Source organism: Phoenix dactylifera, chromosome 3 (genome assembly GCF_051530095.1).
Source record: "Phoenix dactylifera cultivar Ajwa chromosome 3, Ajwa_hap1_PhDact_Kaust_v1.1, whole genome shotgun sequence".
Classification (NCBI taxonomy): domain Eukaryota; kingdom Viridiplantae; phylum Streptophyta; class Magnoliopsida; order Arecales; family Arecaceae; genus Phoenix; species Phoenix dactylifera.
Genome location: NC_143192.1, coordinates 37,845,906 through 37,863,000, shown reverse-complemented (window position 1 = coordinate 37,863,000; position 17,095 = coordinate 37,845,906). Strand labels below are relative to the sequence as shown.

Sequence of the window (17,095 nt, the reverse complement as noted above, 5' to 3'; positions counted from 1 at the left end):
TCGAAGACAGTGCAGTGGTACTTGCAATATGAGCAGAATAATTGCAAACTGAGATTTTATTAAAGCATGATGGGAACATCCGGTCTCCCAGTTGAATTTTGTACTGGAAATAAGTTGAAAAATGGTCAAATACATTAAAAATAATAGTAAAACAGTATCTTCTTGAAGCATAATTCACTGTACTTACAGGTTATCCTTATAAAACAACATCATAGATAATAGTCAAAAACATGAAACACCTAGAAGAATCAAACACATGAACCTTTTAAAAATTGGATACAGGGAAACACCTGTATCTTATATACCTAGGTCTAATTATGTAATCATCTATGTGTGTAATTATTGTGCTTGACCTACTGTTCCTCCATTGAATAAAATTGATTAAACGTTTGCCAACTGTTGTGCGGCCACCGGTGCCTCTGGTTTTTGGGCTCCTCCACCGGTGCAGTGGATTTGCTGCCTGATTGAGGAGGGACCATGCAACGAGAGTGAAACTAACAAGAGTGAAACCGAAACAGGACCCAAGGAATTTCAGAAGGATGACACATCGGTTGTTTAATGCGACGCCATCCAATGACTCTTAGATCCAACCCGCCCTCTCATCCAAGTACGTCCTGTACATGAATCGATCAATCATTGGTTCTACAGCTAATAGCGTTACTTAGATTGTATGTATTGGCATAAAAGAATTTTTTATAAACATATATCTACTGTGCATAATTTGATGGCTTTTGTGTGTATCCAATGGATGATTGCAGCAATGAATAGAAATGCACAACGCGAATATAGAGGTGCATATGACCAATAAGAATTTTTTCTTAAGAATGTAATCACTGTGTAATTACTTGATCCAGTATTTAGATCTAAGCTTATTTATTTCCAACCATATGATGTCAGACTTTGGTCGGTCTTTCCACTAGAGATTTGTAATAATTTTTTTTTAAAAAAAATATTTACAATGGCATTTATAAGCATCGGAATAGAGTTTTTTTTTTTTTTTGGAATAGGGATTTGCCGACGTTTTATAAGCGTCGGCAAATTCCTAAACGTTAGCAAATTCCTGTTTTTGCCGACGCTTTTATATAGCGTCGGCAAACTTTTGCCACTCCGGTATCGCCGACGTTTTTGCGACGCTTTGGTTAGCGTCGCCGAAACTTTAGCCGACGCTTATAAGCGTTGGTAAAGGTTATAAAAAGCGCCGGAAAAGGTGAGTTTTTCTGTAGTGATGTCATGATGTCTATATTGATGATGGATTTGGTCCACAGGCGAGCATGAGGAAGGTTTGGCCAAGAAATAAAGCTATGGTTTCTAAAATGGCTAATAGGATGGCCTGACCTATATCATATTGTTTTCACGAAATCGGCACCATTACAGGTGTTGGGACATTGAAACAATTACACCAATATGTATGATATATTAGCCATAACAATAGATACCATACTCAATGTTTCGATGTTACATCATTAATTTTGGCATGTATCATCAGTACAAGTGCTGCTACCCTCTGTTTTCATGAAAGAAAACAGGATTAATATCTAGAACTTTGAATCCTATCAACCTCCAACATATTTCATATACTCGAGAATTTTTCTTTGCTATGCGGCAACTGGATTAAAGATGCGAATATGTCCGATAGATTGAGGGTGGCTGAATGATTAGTTTCACAAAAGATGAGCCTTGTTAACTATTTCTGTATATAGGAGCTCCATAGTATTTTCCTGACCAAGTCCATTGATTTATATTGTCTTGTGCTGGTCAAGTCAATGGAATGCACCACTTTGAGCCATGGCTTTCGCCTTTTTGTTAGCCTGACTTCTGTTGAAATTTCTAGTGCAAAGAATTTGGGCCTTTGAAAAATATCCATCCAGAATGACTGGTTTAATCTCTTCTGATTTCCTTGAGGATTCGATGGAAGATTTTAGATGCCGTGTTAAAATATCCCGACCAATTTCTTTCTTTCTTTCTTCTTTTACTGTTGTCTACAGGGAGGATTAAAAAATGGAACATTGGGCTGCAAAAATTGTCAAAAAGTTGAGCTTGGGTCGCACCTCTATTGGTTTATGGTAGAGGTGTTACATTTGTTGCTATGCACTTGTATTGCACAATTTGGGATTTCGATTCTATTGCTCTTGGAAAGTTGCGCGACAATGTATTTCCTCATGCCTTTTGTTGCTGGAAAACAGTGCAGTGGCGGACGGCTGTCTCCGGCGGACCTGCAAGAAGCCTTTAGCCGAGGGTTCCGGCGAAGGCCCTCAGATGCTTAAGTCAAAGAGGAATTTGGAGATATTTTAATGGAAATGTATTTTTTGGCGAGGGGAGAAGATGCCTCTCTCCCCGGAGTCTCCCCTCTCTTTATAGGAGGGGGTGTAGCGGTTACACACAATCGGATGTGATTGCGCAAATCTTGATTTAAATGAATTATTTTAGATGACACGAGATTTCAGGCTAGCTGGCGATCGGTTGAGATTGCGCGGATTCAAATATTGACAGGCGTTGTGGCGGAGATTGCGGGATTTGATCCCGGATATGGAGGATTTGGTGATCTTTTCCTTAGGCGGACCGACTTGACTGTTGGTGGAGTCGAGGTCGGTCTCAGCTTCTGACTAGGTCTTCCTTGACCTCGTGGTCAATCGAACTTTGCTTAGCCGAGACCATGCATGCCGAGGTCGTGCTTGTCGAGGTCATGCTTGTCAGGGCCGTACTTGCTGAGGCCATACTTATTGAGATTACGTCTGTCGTCGGATTCAGGTGCTTTAACCGTATGTGTGGGGTGGTCCACTTTTCCTCCATCACTTTTATTTTTATTTATTGTTATTTCTCGTGGCTTAGCTTTCTACCCCAGAAAAAAATTATATAGGCTTGTTTTCCGGAGCCACAAACTATGTTCAAATTCAACCAAGCTCACCCCGGATGAACTCTTCATTTCGAAACCATGCAATTTGTATTCGCATGCATGTGCATTATTGGATGCTTCATTCAACAATCACCCATTGTTTATAGGCTTGCATGCATGAATCCTATAGCTAATGAGCAGTGGTTTGGACTCATTTTTAGTCGAGCTTTGAACCGAAGATACTTATTGATAATTTTTATGCTCAAGCCTGACCCATGATTGGCCCTACTGATGAGGATCAAACAAATCTTGTAACTTTATCATGATATATATATTTGTAATTTTATCGTAATACACACATACATATACATATACACATACATACATACACACAGAGAGAGAGACACATACATACATACATACATATATATATATATATATATATATATATATATATATATATCCCGTCCGACCCGACCCAAACCCTAACCAAACAAAATCGGGTCGGATCTGCCGTTTGTATCCGCATCTCCGCGATGAAATAAAAGGGCTAGTGTCGGTCATTATTTTATAGAAACTCTTCTCGTCTTGAGCCCGAGCGCTGGGCGGGCTTTTTCTCACTCCCCGCAGCTTGCGGTTCTTGGTTCCAAGAGCTGGCGATCGCCATCGAGAAGGGGAGAAGGGAAGAAGGAAAGGAAGAATCGAATCGGGGGCAGCCATGGACGACGACCCTCTGGACTTCGAGATGGAAGACGAGATCCTCTCTCACCCCACTACTAAAAGGTCCTCTTCCTCGCTCCCAAACCCTAAGCCCTCTCGTTTGCTCTTCCCGTCCCTCGTTGATGCACGTTTTCTCGGTTGTTCTCTAGATTAGGGTTCTTGAAAGAAAAAGCCTGTGCTGACATTTTTTTGAATGGGGCCCCTGGGTTGGTATTGGCTCAACGATCTCTTCTTGCGTTCCTTTGAAGCGTTATTGATCTTTTGGGGCTATCTTTTCTCTTGAGATGGGAGATGGGTTAAAGAGGAGGAATGGTTCGTTCAGTAGTTGCTGGGAGATGTGAGTCACATGGTTCCTTTGTGAAATCGACAGCTGAAAGGCAAGAAAAAGATATCATACTATGGGACAAAGAAGATATGCCTCTTTCTGTTTCGTTCAGTACTTGTATATGCGGAGGACATGCAGATGTTTGCTGTGATTGAGAAAGGGGAGGGTGAGGATTTGACATTGAAGTTTATAAGAATGCAGAATAGTATTCTTATAATGAACCCTAGATAGCTGGGATCTTTTAATGGTCATAGTTTCATATTCCATGTTGTGATAAAATTTGATTATGCGCTTAGTGGATGAAGCTTGGTCATTTCTTTTTTTTCCAACGGGTCATTTATTTTAGCCATAATGTTAATGCTAAAATCCTAAATAGTAGTTCATATTATATGCGGCTGCAAATATCTACTCAAAAGGATGTTATTTTGGTTTATGTTATGCATATGTTGTATTTATATTGCATGTTTACTGAAACTTTGTTTTCATATACCATGTTTTCCTGGTTGCTCATGTAATGGACCAACTTCTCCCTGCTTAATTTTTCATTGAATTATATGTTCATATATGCCAGACAGATAAACTTAATGTAAGCTGACATAGAGATGATTATTTGCAGGAGGAAGGTAATAGGTTTGGATGATCTTCTTACTGATTATTATATGGAGAAAGTTAAACTTGATGAAAGTAAGTCTAAAAGATCAAGGAAGTCCAAAGGAAATAATTCAGATGAAGAAGATGACAAGGCTCGAGAAAATGAGAAAATGTTCTCTAAGTTAGTTGCAAAATGCCAAAAGGAGGCAAGTGGAGTGACTGAATCTGTTAATTGAATTACTTTTATCATCTGGTGTAGCACCTGATGTGGCCTTTGTTTATAGGTGAATGACATGAATACTGAAGATGAAATCCCCTTATGGGGTCAGAGGATTTTTGGGCATCAGGTTTCCTAAAAACATTTGAGTGTCATGCTTTGAGTCTTTGAGGTTAAACAGATTCTTCATGATTTAACATATCTTTCAATATTGATTACTTCTATTTTGTTATGGACTGCAGAAACATCCATTGCCATTTAGTCATACAGGGCCTGAAAATTGTGAACTTTTGCAAGCTTTTGCAAATAATGAACTTAATTCAGTTTTGGATCTGAATATGCAGCAAGGTTTACAATTAATCTTTCTTAGTTCTGGCTTTATCAACTTTATTTTAATTCCTCATCTTATTTATCAAAGTTTGTGAACAGAATGCTAATTGCACATATTTTAATTTGTGTACAACCATATTCTTACTAAATATCATAACAGTTACTCACAGTTGAGTTTTTGTAGTATCTCTAATATTTAATATGTTTTCTTTTTTTGACATACATGATGGGAAAGGTTTCACTATTTATGTTAAATTTATTCTGCATAATAATGTTATCTCTTAAAAGCTTTCCAGCCTTTTGTTGTGTTTATGATTTTATTCCTTGTATTGTGCTTCTAAAATATGCAACTTAAATAGTCTAATAGCTTAGAGCAATTTATCAGCCAATTGACTTTTCCATGACATCTTGAATGATCATATTTTTCTTTTTAAATTTATAAATAGAGGTTACATTTGATTATGCTTTATATTTTTTCTTAGTAGCTACATTTGACTATTCTTTTTTTTCCCTCCAATTACTTGCATCCTATGTAGGAGAGAGCTCTTTGGAGGGTTTGTTGATTAATGGATGGCTGTTACAATTGGCCTTAAACTGTGGTTTTGTTGAAGATTCTATAGCATCTTGGACATTTCACAGGAGTGAGTTTCTTTACACTGTACTGCACCTTCATTATCTTATACATTTGTAAGCTATATTGTCATCATATTCTCATCTTTTGGAGTCATTAGTGCTGTATTCTTCAAATGAGGAGGTGGAAGTTTCTGCATGTGACTTTTGGTGTAATATCCTCCCATCTAAGAATGAGGTAATCTTTTGATGCCTTTTGCATCATGCGTACTTTGATTTTACACCTTTTACATGTTTTAAATATTCTCAACTATGCAGGCTGATCAGCCATTATTAAAACTTGGATGGTTGCCTAGCTATTCCAAGCTAAAGGATGCTCTAGAAATCTATGGATACATTTATGATTCGTCACCTTCACAAGAAGTTAAAACAGGTTAGGTGTGCACAATGTGTCTATATGCTTTGTTTACAATATACATACACGTTGATGAAACTAAGATATCAAGGTCCCTTTCTATTTGTATTTTGTACGTTTAAAATCTTCACCTTGTGTTTTCAAACATACAGATGTACTATGGCATGTGTCTTGTGAAATTTAAGAGGAACAAAGGCTATTGTTGTTAGGTTCCACGGCTTCTATGTGTTTGAACATAGCTCATGCAAATTTGGGAACACTGTGAACATTGTTGGTTAACCTAATTGTTTTCCTTAGCATTATGGTCTTCTTTAATGATAAGAATGTCTTATTTTTTTGGAATATGATTAATCAAATATCTGTTATTACTAGTTGATGATATTGTTAATCAACTCAAAATTTTCATATTTCAGATTTTGGATGTGAAGGGCCACCCAGAAACATTATATCATGGATCAAAATTCTGTCGGCTTGTTGTCAAATTAGGTAACTTTTGGAGAAACTACTGATCATTATAAACACTTTACGATTTTACATTATAGTGAATTATATCATTTTTAATCTGATAAAAGTTGTTCCAAGTGTTTTATATTGAAATTTGGTCTCCATGGGTACACTTACTAAGCTGCATTATTTTGTTGATGTTAATTGTATGACCCAGTTTATGATACTAGCTTATATATTTTTTCTGTTTCTGTTACAGAAGTCTCAGGTCTATATTTTCTATCTCTGAAGTGGAGGAGTTGCTTCTTGTACTTATTCGCCTCTTCTTAGACCGTCAGCTTGAAGGCTTGTCATCCATTTTGAATGAATGCTTGCAATCGATCATTAGTTTCTTTATTGAAAGTGAATGGGATGCCAGCTGTAAGAAAGTGGCAGATTCTATTGCTAACAAGTAACTCTTGCAACTAGATTTATTTTGTAAATATGTACACCAAATTATGGTTATTACTTGTTGGATTAGATTTGTAGACTTCATCATTGTTGATGACTTGAATCCACAAGCTATCTGTCATCTTTGCATAGCTATACAGACACAGAAATTACTTGTCTTAGGTGTCTGTAGTCTTATAGAATTTTCTTAAAGAGATGCCATAATTCTTTCCAAGAGAAACATCCAATGTGTGCTTTCGTGATACTTTATATTTTGGAGGCTTAGGCATCAAATATGAATCAACAATAAGGTAGGATTCTGATGGACATCTTTGATTAGTAAAATAAGGCCATTCTTCTTGTTTACAGGTTTAATTCCAAGTTTTTCCTAGTATACCCTTTCCTAAACTCCAAGTTCAGATTATAGAAGTTGGGGATCAGTTTTAGGTATTCAACAAGTGATTGAAGTTAGAAAAAGGGCCAAATTTGGAAAGACAGCTTACTTTACCTTCAAATAAAAAAATAATTATCTTTGTTATATACCAGTCTACGTACATACATAGAGAGAGAGAGAGAGAGAGTTGGACAGCACACTTTATGTTAACTCCTTGGAAAAAGGAGTCAACGATTCAAGTCAATGATAGACTTTCCAGTTCTTACCAAAAAATGATAGACCCTCCAATACCTAAAAACCAAAATTCATGTGTTTGGTGGTCTCAAACCTAATCATCATGTAGGTTTTTAAAATTGGATGGTTTTAAATAACAAAGAAGTAGATGGTTTAATGGCATGATAGTTTGTTTCACCATGATCTAATGATCAGAACCTAGTGAATTTAAATCTATCCATGTTTTAAGATGTGTAGATCAAGATCCACAAAGTATACGTATGTGTATACGTATGTATGGTTATTTACTTAGCAGTGATGCCCTAGTTTTTTATTTACTTGCTAAATGCAATGCATGTCCTTATGATGCTAGCTTACTATTTTATCAGAACCTTTTGCTTGACTTTATTTTGCCATCTGGATTTTCCTTCAATATGCGTTCAAATCTCTAGCATGTGGTGCTTATGAGGAATTTGCTGCTTTTGTTCACACATATTGATCGCAAATTATTGAAGTTGTTGACTCTAACTGTGATGGTAAGTGTTTGTCCACTGAGCTCTGCAATTTCTAATTTTGTTGAATCTTTCATTTCAGTTCATTTCTCTTGCTTCCATGCTAACTACCAGCACAGCTTCAACCATTGCATGCATACCATTGCGTGCTTGCAATATTTCTTTTATAGTAGATGATGTCCCCATTATAGTCAATTACATGGTATAGTAGATGACATGCTTGCAAACATGCACTTAACTGTTTCCAAGTCCATTCCAATCCCATTTGGATCATAATTGGTCTGTTCTTAGTGTTGTTTGCTTGGCTTCTATTTGTCTTTTTCCCCATTGACTGTTACCTTCATTGGTATAACCTGATGTATTTTTATTCCTCTTAAGCAATTAATACACCTATTATGATATTCTTTTTTCCTCCAGAACTAAGCCCATGATACAAAAACAGTTAACCGTGATTATCTTGTGGAAAAATATGAATTTCGTATGCACAAATGATGGCTACTTTCTCTCTCTCTTTCCCCTTCCAACTCTCTCTCTCTCTCTCTGAGTTGTGAATGAAGAAGGCCACTTTAAAAGATTATTATGTCATAACACAAACTGTGTGTCATAAAGCCATATGTGCTGGATGATGGAGATAAACAACTCAGGTGGTAGTGCTGGCATTTTTAATAGTCATGTATGTTTAGTAAGTGATTTTCTTACCTGATGCTAAAGCTATCTTCAGCAAGAAGTTGGGGTTTATTTCAGAGTTTATGTGCAAATGTGATTGAGAGATTTTTTCTATATTTGACATGTTGTTGAGACAGGCTGTGAAGCTGAATTTTAAAATGTTACTAAGAGATCTTGGAATATTTCTGTAAGTTCAAGGAACAGTGGCAGTGAATATTAAAATAGGTTTTATGTTTTATGTAAAATATTGAAGAAACTCTTTTTTTAATTTTTTTTTTGGAATGGGGATGTTTCTATTGATTTGAGAAGGGAAATACATGACCTGATAGGTTTCACATGGTTTTGATTTCTATGTTGTGAAGTGAAACTTTACATTAAGTCTAACTATGGAAATTAACTTAAATTTGATGAAGATCCAATTCCTTGCTGTAATTAAGGCACTTAGATATACAAATCTATCAATATAGCCGGTAATCAGAACCATAGGCATCCAGCCTATTCCCAACTATTTGGGGTTAGTTTTAAGGGTCCTTATTTGTCAAGTGTTCCTATTTAGAGCCTCCTTTGAAATTATTCTAGGGAAGCCCTATATTTACCAATATCAAATTTGGATCTATTTTGTAGTTTCTAACATATTTTCATGCTTGGGATCCATTTTGTAGTTTCTAACATATTTTTATGACCCGCTTTCAACCTGATGTCAATTCTGACCTTTCTTATCCGGACCTGGGATTGGCGATGGAGGTGTTATCTATATAGCCATGTAATTTTTGATATTAAGAGAGGGATAATATGAACTTGCACAAGAAACAAGTTTTGATTTTTCAATTTGACAGGAAAAGTTTGATTATATAGTTTCTAATTTGGGCGACATTTTTTTCTTCCTTTGCATGAGGGCAGGCCATTGATGGATCATAGCTTAGTCCATGATCTTGACCTTGCGAAGATAGGGAAGGCTTGTTAATTAAGGTAGAACTGCACACCAATCTTTTGCTTTTGATTCATGTATTTGTTTCTCCCCTAAAATCTTCTTAGCAAGAATTCAAGGTGGTTTTCCCAAGGAACAAAAGGAATCAGATGTAATTTTTTTTATTTTGAAGTTGGGAAATTGAGGAGCGGCTCTCTTCCTCATATGTTATGGAGGAGCAGATTCATACTTTCTGAGTCTATCTTCAGAATTTTGAAAATATAAAAAAGATTGGCTTTTGATTAAAGCAAGTGTGAACTGCCTCAGAAAGTTGTTATCAAAAGTTATATTGCACAAAATTTGACTTTAGTCAATGTTAACATTCATGAAGAGAAACTGGTGTACAAACACAAAAAAGATGTGAAATTTGTATGAACAATGAAATGTTGAAGAGGCTTTACAAAACCAAGAATGGTTAGATTTTTTTAACAAGGGAACTTGAGAAAGATCAATGAAGAGGGGAATATAAAGGTTTGAAATTGAGTAGCTAAGAGTACTAGGACAAGCTTGTGGAATGAAAACCTTTTTAGGGCCTGTTTGGATAATCTTGTGCGATCCAGTGGGATTCACAGGACCCACAGGGAGGAAAAGATGACATAGGCTAGGCCAGGCTTATATTCACAGGAATACCTTCGGAGTGGGTCAGCTTGGATTCCATCGGGAGAAAAAAATACCTCAGCATGTCTTTTTTCCCCTTGCAAGAATGCGCTGGGAGAGATCTGATTTACATGGGCTTGGCCAGATCTCATATTCAGTAATATTAGAAATCTTGTTTCCAATCCTAAGAAGCCAGCAGGTTATCCAAACAGATCCTTAGTTAGATCTTGAAAGTCACCATGCATTACATTAAAATACATATGATGATGGGCAAACTATGGTGTCTATAGTGGATAATGCATTATTATTATTATCATCATCAGTTATAGATAGTGCAGCGTGAACTTTACATTAGGGGTTTAAAAAGGTTGTTATGACCCTGTTTGGATGATGGAAGCTGCTGCCACCATTGTAACTCCCAGTGGGTGTGAGTTCTCTTGAGAAGTGGAGTTATAGTTCGCCAGGTCCCTTGAGTCCTGAATTTCCATTGCAATGTGATTCATACCAAGGTGATTGACGTTGTCCTGGTAATATTAGGGTTGGGGATTAATTGGCTGTCCCAATTTCCTCCCTTCCTCTGCTCTTTTAGATAGAATATCTCATAAATTTAGACTATATGTGGGAAGCGGTTTATTTCATCTAGGCAAAATCTGAATGTGTACTGAGTTGCAGATGGAAATTCCATCCAAGTTGTCAATTGAATATATATATATATATATATATATATATATATGGCTGGTATAGAACAAATTGCACTTCCACTCCTTTCTTAATATAAGCTATCTCCTGTTTTCTTGAATTTGTCATGTAGTGGAAATTTGAGATATTCAAAGTAGGGACCGTGCACATATATACTCACATAAGGACAATTAAGTTCTTTTGTGCAGAAAGGTGGACAGCTATGCTTGGTTTTCTTATGATCTCAAGTTTAATTTTAATTTGCAGAAGTTGTTGGGAAAGTCGAGAATGTATTAACTATGTGATATTAAAAGTATGCCTTCCATGCTTATATTGTGGCAGATCTTGAGAGTGAATCCATCGACGAGGTGTTAAAGCAGAATCAACATTGGAAAGCAAATTTGTTCTTTCCTTGTTTCTCCTTTTTGTCATCCTTCTCCTTTCTATTGTTGCTTCTCTCCATTTTTTTTATTAATGCTCTGTTTTTTATGTGCTTTTGTTTTGGATTTTTTTCGTAGTGCTTTTAAAAGTATAAACTCTAAGAAAATTTTGGTCTTAAAGGTATGTCGGTGGTAATTATTTTTATCTGGGAAGGGGATTTAATTGGGATGTAAAAGGGCTCTAAAGAAAGAATGATAGTGGCCATGTTCAATGACACATGGGTTTGGCTAGATAAATGGTAGATCTAAAATCTATGGCAGGGTTTCAAGTGCGCTTGCTGTGGTTGGCGTAGACCATGTTGGGCTAGTATCAGCCCTGGGGATGGGTTGGCACATGCCTTACTGGCTATCCACGTGCAGTGGAACTAAAATGCTTGAGTTATGATTCTGATATATTTTATGTGGATAAGTATTGAAAGACTTCCAAATTGAGTAAATGTGAAAAGTTTTCAAGGAGATGGAAAAATTGCAGCCATTTAGGATGATAAACTGTCTGAATATAATTGAAATGGTATAAATGGAACATGAAAGATCTCAGAATATGCACTTGCATGCGATGCATGATGGGCACTATGATGGTGGAGGAATAAGGGAGATAAGAAACAATGTAACAACTTAGCCAAAGAGTGAGTAGATTGTCAATAAGGGAATGCACTTATGGGATTAAACACTGGCTTGCAGTTGATGTTTAATGCTTAAATTTAAATCCTTTAAATATAATTTTAATATCTCATAAACTTTTTGACCTAATATATAACAAGTGTAAATGCAACGTAAATTGCAGCATGTATGGTAATGCACCACATGAATCACTTAATTATACACATATTGATGTTATATGAAATCTTTTTTGTTCGACTGCCCACTTTTGAAAACCATTGTCTTTTTGAAGAGCGTCTCTGTTAGGCTGCGGTTTGTTATGGTGACAACTATCTGTCCTTAGAAATATTCTACCAATATTACTTCAAGTAGGAGCTACAATGTATGAAATATGCATCTATGAGGTTGCAATATGCTCCATTTGCTGTGCAGTTTCTTGAAGAGTAGCTTGCTTGTGTGTACTGCACTATGTTTGGTTTGCATTCTGACTCATCTCATTTAGCCATTAATAGTCCTTTGCTATTTAGAACTTTTGGTCAGTGTTTGGTTGTGGCATAGGGCAAGCCTAAAGCTTGGAATAACACTTGTCTACAAAACGACCTTAAAAACCTGGCATAAATGATGAATAGTTATGCTGTTCAAAGGTTTGCCTTACCGGTACCGAATTGGTACACAATCTTGTATTGTACCGACATTCGGTATGTCTTATTGTATCGAACCATACCGTGTGCCAACACTGTTATAAGATGGTACCAATACGGGGTCTGGACCGAGACAACGAACCTTGGGCACAATTATTCCAAGAGAACCTATCACAAGCTATTCCTGTCATAAATGCTTCAATTTATTCTAGTCTTTTTTTTTGCAATGGACAAAACTACCCTTCACTCTCCATCACATTTTAATCGAACCATAAGTAATGGGTACATCGTTATTTCAATTTGAACTGCTAACAATAGGTACATTTTCTTTTGACGGATGAATTTGGTTGAGTTCCCCCTTCCCCCCTTCCAATTTCATCTTTTAAATTTGAAAAGAAAAGTGACAAAGTTGAGCATATCATTTACCCATTTTATTAGAGAAACACGCCACTATTTTTATTTGGAATTGTGGTAAGGTAATTGACATTTACGATCTTATGCCAAAAAGCAACCTTATTCCTTATATTGAAACAAAAAAATGCAATTAATTATGCCAAACATAAAACAAGAATTTCTAGCCAAACAAGAGATAAGCATAACTTGTGGAATAACTTTGCAACAGAATAAATTCAACTATTTCAGTTTTTTTATTTTTGTCTGGTGAAACATAGCCTTCAAGAATTCAAGGCCATTGTCAAGGCAATTTATTTGAATTTTTTACCCAAACCTATCTCTAGGTTTCCTTAGATGCCTCTTCTTCGCCTTTTATTGTTAAATTTAAGCTCTTCTAGTTGTATCCTCTGGTCTATTCGTCAAATGACTCTACAATCTGAAGCCAACTTTCCATTGTTTTTTCTTCTCTTATTGCAATTTGGAGCTTTCCTAATGTATCTTTCTCTAACTTGCCTTTCCTTGTTTCAACACTTAGACACCTTGACATTCTCATTGCAGTTATCTTTTGACTATTGTTCTGATGCCTTCAGTGAGCTTGATATCACAATCTATGCAATGTATCCACATGGATAATGTTTTAGCTTAAAACTATTGAGGTAGAACAAATTGTGTATTTGTTCAACTAGAATCTCTTAATAGGTCCAGGTTTCAAACCCCACATGTTATTCAAAAGTAGACTAGTTCATGGGCCGGTCGACATGCCCGGCCTGCTCGAGCCTGAAGCCTTTTGAGCAGGCTCGGGCCAAAGATTTTGGCCCACGAGGCTGGGTTGGGCTTCGAAAATAGGCTCGTCTAATAAACATGCTGGGCTTGGGCTTGGGGATAAAACCTGGCTCGAGCTCAGCTTGACGCTTTTTTTTTTGGTTATTTTTGATGTGTTTGTAGACTTAATTGACAATGGTTGTTGATATGTGAACGTAATAGGATTATAGACATGTTTTCAGTTGTTGACAATATTTTAATTGTTCATATTTAATATTTCTAAAAATATTTCTAAGTATTTTGAGTATTCTTTAGAAAAGTTAAAAATAATCATGAAGTCCAACACTAGGTGCAAAGCCCAAAGCCCAAGTAAGAGCCAGACTCGAGCCTAGAAGGTAGGCTTGAAGGCCGGGCTGGGCTTCGGGCTTAAGAAAATTATGTTGACCTATGGGCTAGGCCCAATCTATGAACAGATTTATTCAAAAGAGAAGGTAAAATCTCTTGATATACGATGTAAAGGATTGACTGTCAAGGCTTGTTTAACTATTTGGTGTCAGCTTTTAAACTACTACCTTTCCTTTTTGGGGGGAGGGGTGAACTTCATGGGGAATCTTGGAAAAAGGGCTGAAGTGTGAGATACCCTAGGATTGAACCCTGGACCTCTTGTCAATGGAGCAAGAGGTGGTACCTCCCGAGCTAGTGGTCTGTGGTAAAAAAAAATTCATTCATCAGTAATTCCTATGCAATAATACCTCTAATGGTCAACCTTCTGCATTTTTCATATGGGCTGTGACCAACAACACTGGTGTTATAATCTCTCAAATGTTGGTTCTCGTAATGTCTGATTGTGCTTCTACTGTTCATAGAAGAAAGCATGAATGCGATCCTGATGAATAGTTTGTGTTAGATTGGAGATTGCATTAACATTTTTTCCTATCTCTCACTGTAAGATTTTAAATGTAGTCAAATTAATCTCCATTTGTTGAATAATCTCTAGTATGTCTTTAATTTTAATTAAAAGACCTTTTTTTTAATAATATCCCGACTTTAAGAAAAGAAATGCAAATACTTTCCTCTATTTTCCCCTATTCTGCTATAAACTATCTTTATTCTCATTTTCTTTTGTTTGCATTTTTTTCTCATGTTTGTCATTAACAAATATTCGTTTTCTGAGATAATTCTGAATCCTGGCGATTTTGAATTTCTTTTGTTTAGTACTTTCTCAATTCAACATATTTGCTTTAACATAATTCTTTGATCTGTTGTTACTGCAGAATTCCCAAGGATCTTAACTGCTTACGGATCGTGGAATGCATTTCTGGGGTTGGCAATCGTTCTAAGCACCTTAGGAGTCAACTGGCCTTTCATATACTAAAAAGTTGCTTTGATCAAAATGTGAGTTTCAACTTGATTAAATCTGCATAACTGTATCTAGTAGGTATGTGCTTGGGATGCTATTTTTGGCACTAATAAGCAATTTTCAAGAATAACATAATATGCAAATAATATGTGTTAGAAACTTGCTGATGCGAGGAGACTGACCAGGGAGGACTCCCAGTGATCCATGATCAAGTATCATTGATGGATCTCATTTTGCATCTAGATCATGCAATGACTCCAGGTTTATCTTAGTGCTCTTAGTATATCCAATAAAACATCGACCGGCGGACTTGATATGCCTCTTGTGGTATTTTATTTAGTCCGGCTGTTTAGTTGTTATTCCAAGAAAGAAACCATGATGTTATCGATTATTCCATAGAAGATCTAAAATAATGAAGAAATATGGAAATCACCTCGATTATTAGTGTTTCATCCAATCCGAACATATGATTTTGTGCTGCTAATAGTTTAGGCTTTAATAATCAAAGAGCAAAAGGATTTTATGGGAAAAAGCTCCAAAACATCCCAAGTAATAAGACTTTTCAAGAGCGGGAGACAGGATATAGGGCTACTATATATGAATTTTACAGTGAGCAATACATTGGTACTGGATTACACAGGAGTACTTGTTCCGGGATAGAATATGTTATGGACGAGCACTATAATTCTTGATTCTACGTATATTTTAATATACTTGCATAATATGGTGAGATTTATTAGTTTATTGTGAACATTATCTGTGGAAGATAAATAGAAGGGCAAGAACCCGTTCAAGTTTCATGAGTTGCATGTTAAAGAGCTAAATGGTTTTACTTTTGTAATGGGTTTTCCACTGATTGTGCTAGTCCAAGTTGTGCTGAAATTAAAATGACTTTTGGAGCCTGTTTGCAATTCCATATTTTGAAACATACACTAAATGGTATTGATTTGTTTTTCCATGTAGATAACGAGTTCTAAAGATATTCTCGAATTGCTCATGTCAATGCAATTGAAGGACAAGAATTTTGACTTCTTCAAGCTGTATATTTACCTAGTTCTAGCAGAGAATATGCTCTTGCCTTATCATCCATTAGGAGAGAGAGATGTAATTACTGACATGTGGTGTAAATTTCTTCGAAACTGTTCAAGCCAAATTACAAGCACAGACTGGAGGTCCTACGCATCAAAGGTGAGCAAATGATTTTGTACGTATTAGTTGTGTGGTTGTGTTTATATCCTTTTGTGCTATTGCTATGCTTTTATTTTCATCCTTCAGGTCCGTTACAGAGCTTCGTATCTTCTCCAGAACACCATCCAGAGAAGGAATTGTCAATAGAGAATGTGCAGTTTGTTCGTTTTTTTTTTGGAGAGTAGCATCATGCTTCTAATTTGCCCTTACATAATCTTTCTTGCGTTCTATATTTGCTTGTTTCAATAGCTTAACTGCAGTTGAAAAAACAAAGATGTTATGGTGCTGCAATGGAAACTACATAGATTGGCATGGAAAAAGCTGCCAGCTTCTTGATTTTTGATCTGCATAACAGAAGGCTATGTTGTTTGGATCAGCTTCATTTAAATTTTGCTATTCTTCTTTTGATGCAGCAAATCAATGTGGTCGCTTGTTTAAATGGCTATAACTTTAGATATATGAGGATATGTAGTTGGGGCTCCAGTGGATAACATTGCTTGAGAATACTCTTGCAAGACGATTAGTTTGTGTGCTACTTCTAATTACCCTAGAGAATGCTATAAATCTTGCTCGGAATTTCATCTTCTCGAAATTGTCCATAGGGATTAGTACACAGCATTGACGTTGATGGCGATGGAACATGAGTTGAATGCAACAAAACTGTCTGTTTAATGTTTAAACTGCTTGATAGCCGCACATTTTCTTCAGATCTTGCTTAAACCTGTTTTTTAAATACTCTCCTGGAGCAGCTAAAATAATTGATGCAGTGTACTAGGCGTGTCCTGGTGTGGTAGGTACATAGGACTCGAT

General features: G+C 36.3%; 1 protein-coding gene across 2 annotated transcripts; it reads left to right on the top strand.

Moving 5' to 3' along the window:
- Positions 1 to 3,403: 3,403 nt before the first annotated feature.
- On the top strand, positions 3,404 to 16,605 carry LOC103719977 (actin protein 2/3 complex subunit-like protein). Of its 2 annotated transcripts, XM_008809469.4 has the most exons (12): positions 3,404 to 3,616; positions 4,495 to 4,675; positions 4,754 to 4,816; positions 4,929 to 5,034; positions 5,553 to 5,657; positions 5,748 to 5,824; positions 5,905 to 6,019; positions 6,415 to 6,487; positions 6,705 to 6,896; positions 15,012 to 15,132; positions 16,061 to 16,285; positions 16,373 to 16,605. In XM_008809469.4, exons 1-12 carry the CDS (start codon positions 3,552 to 3,554, stop codon positions 16,430 to 16,432), a joined length of 1,383 nt encoding a protein of 460 aa, XP_008807691.4. In that variant the 5' UTR covers positions 3,404 to 3,551; the 3' UTR covers positions 16,433 to 16,605. The 2 variants fall into 2 exon arrangements, 1 of the variants encoding a protein (XP_008807691.4); XR_015976298.2 differs by lacking the exons at positions 16,061 to 16,285; positions 16,373 to 16,605 and adding an exon at positions 11,244 to 11,315.
- The last annotated feature ends 490 nt before the right edge of the window (positions 16,606 to 17,095 follow it).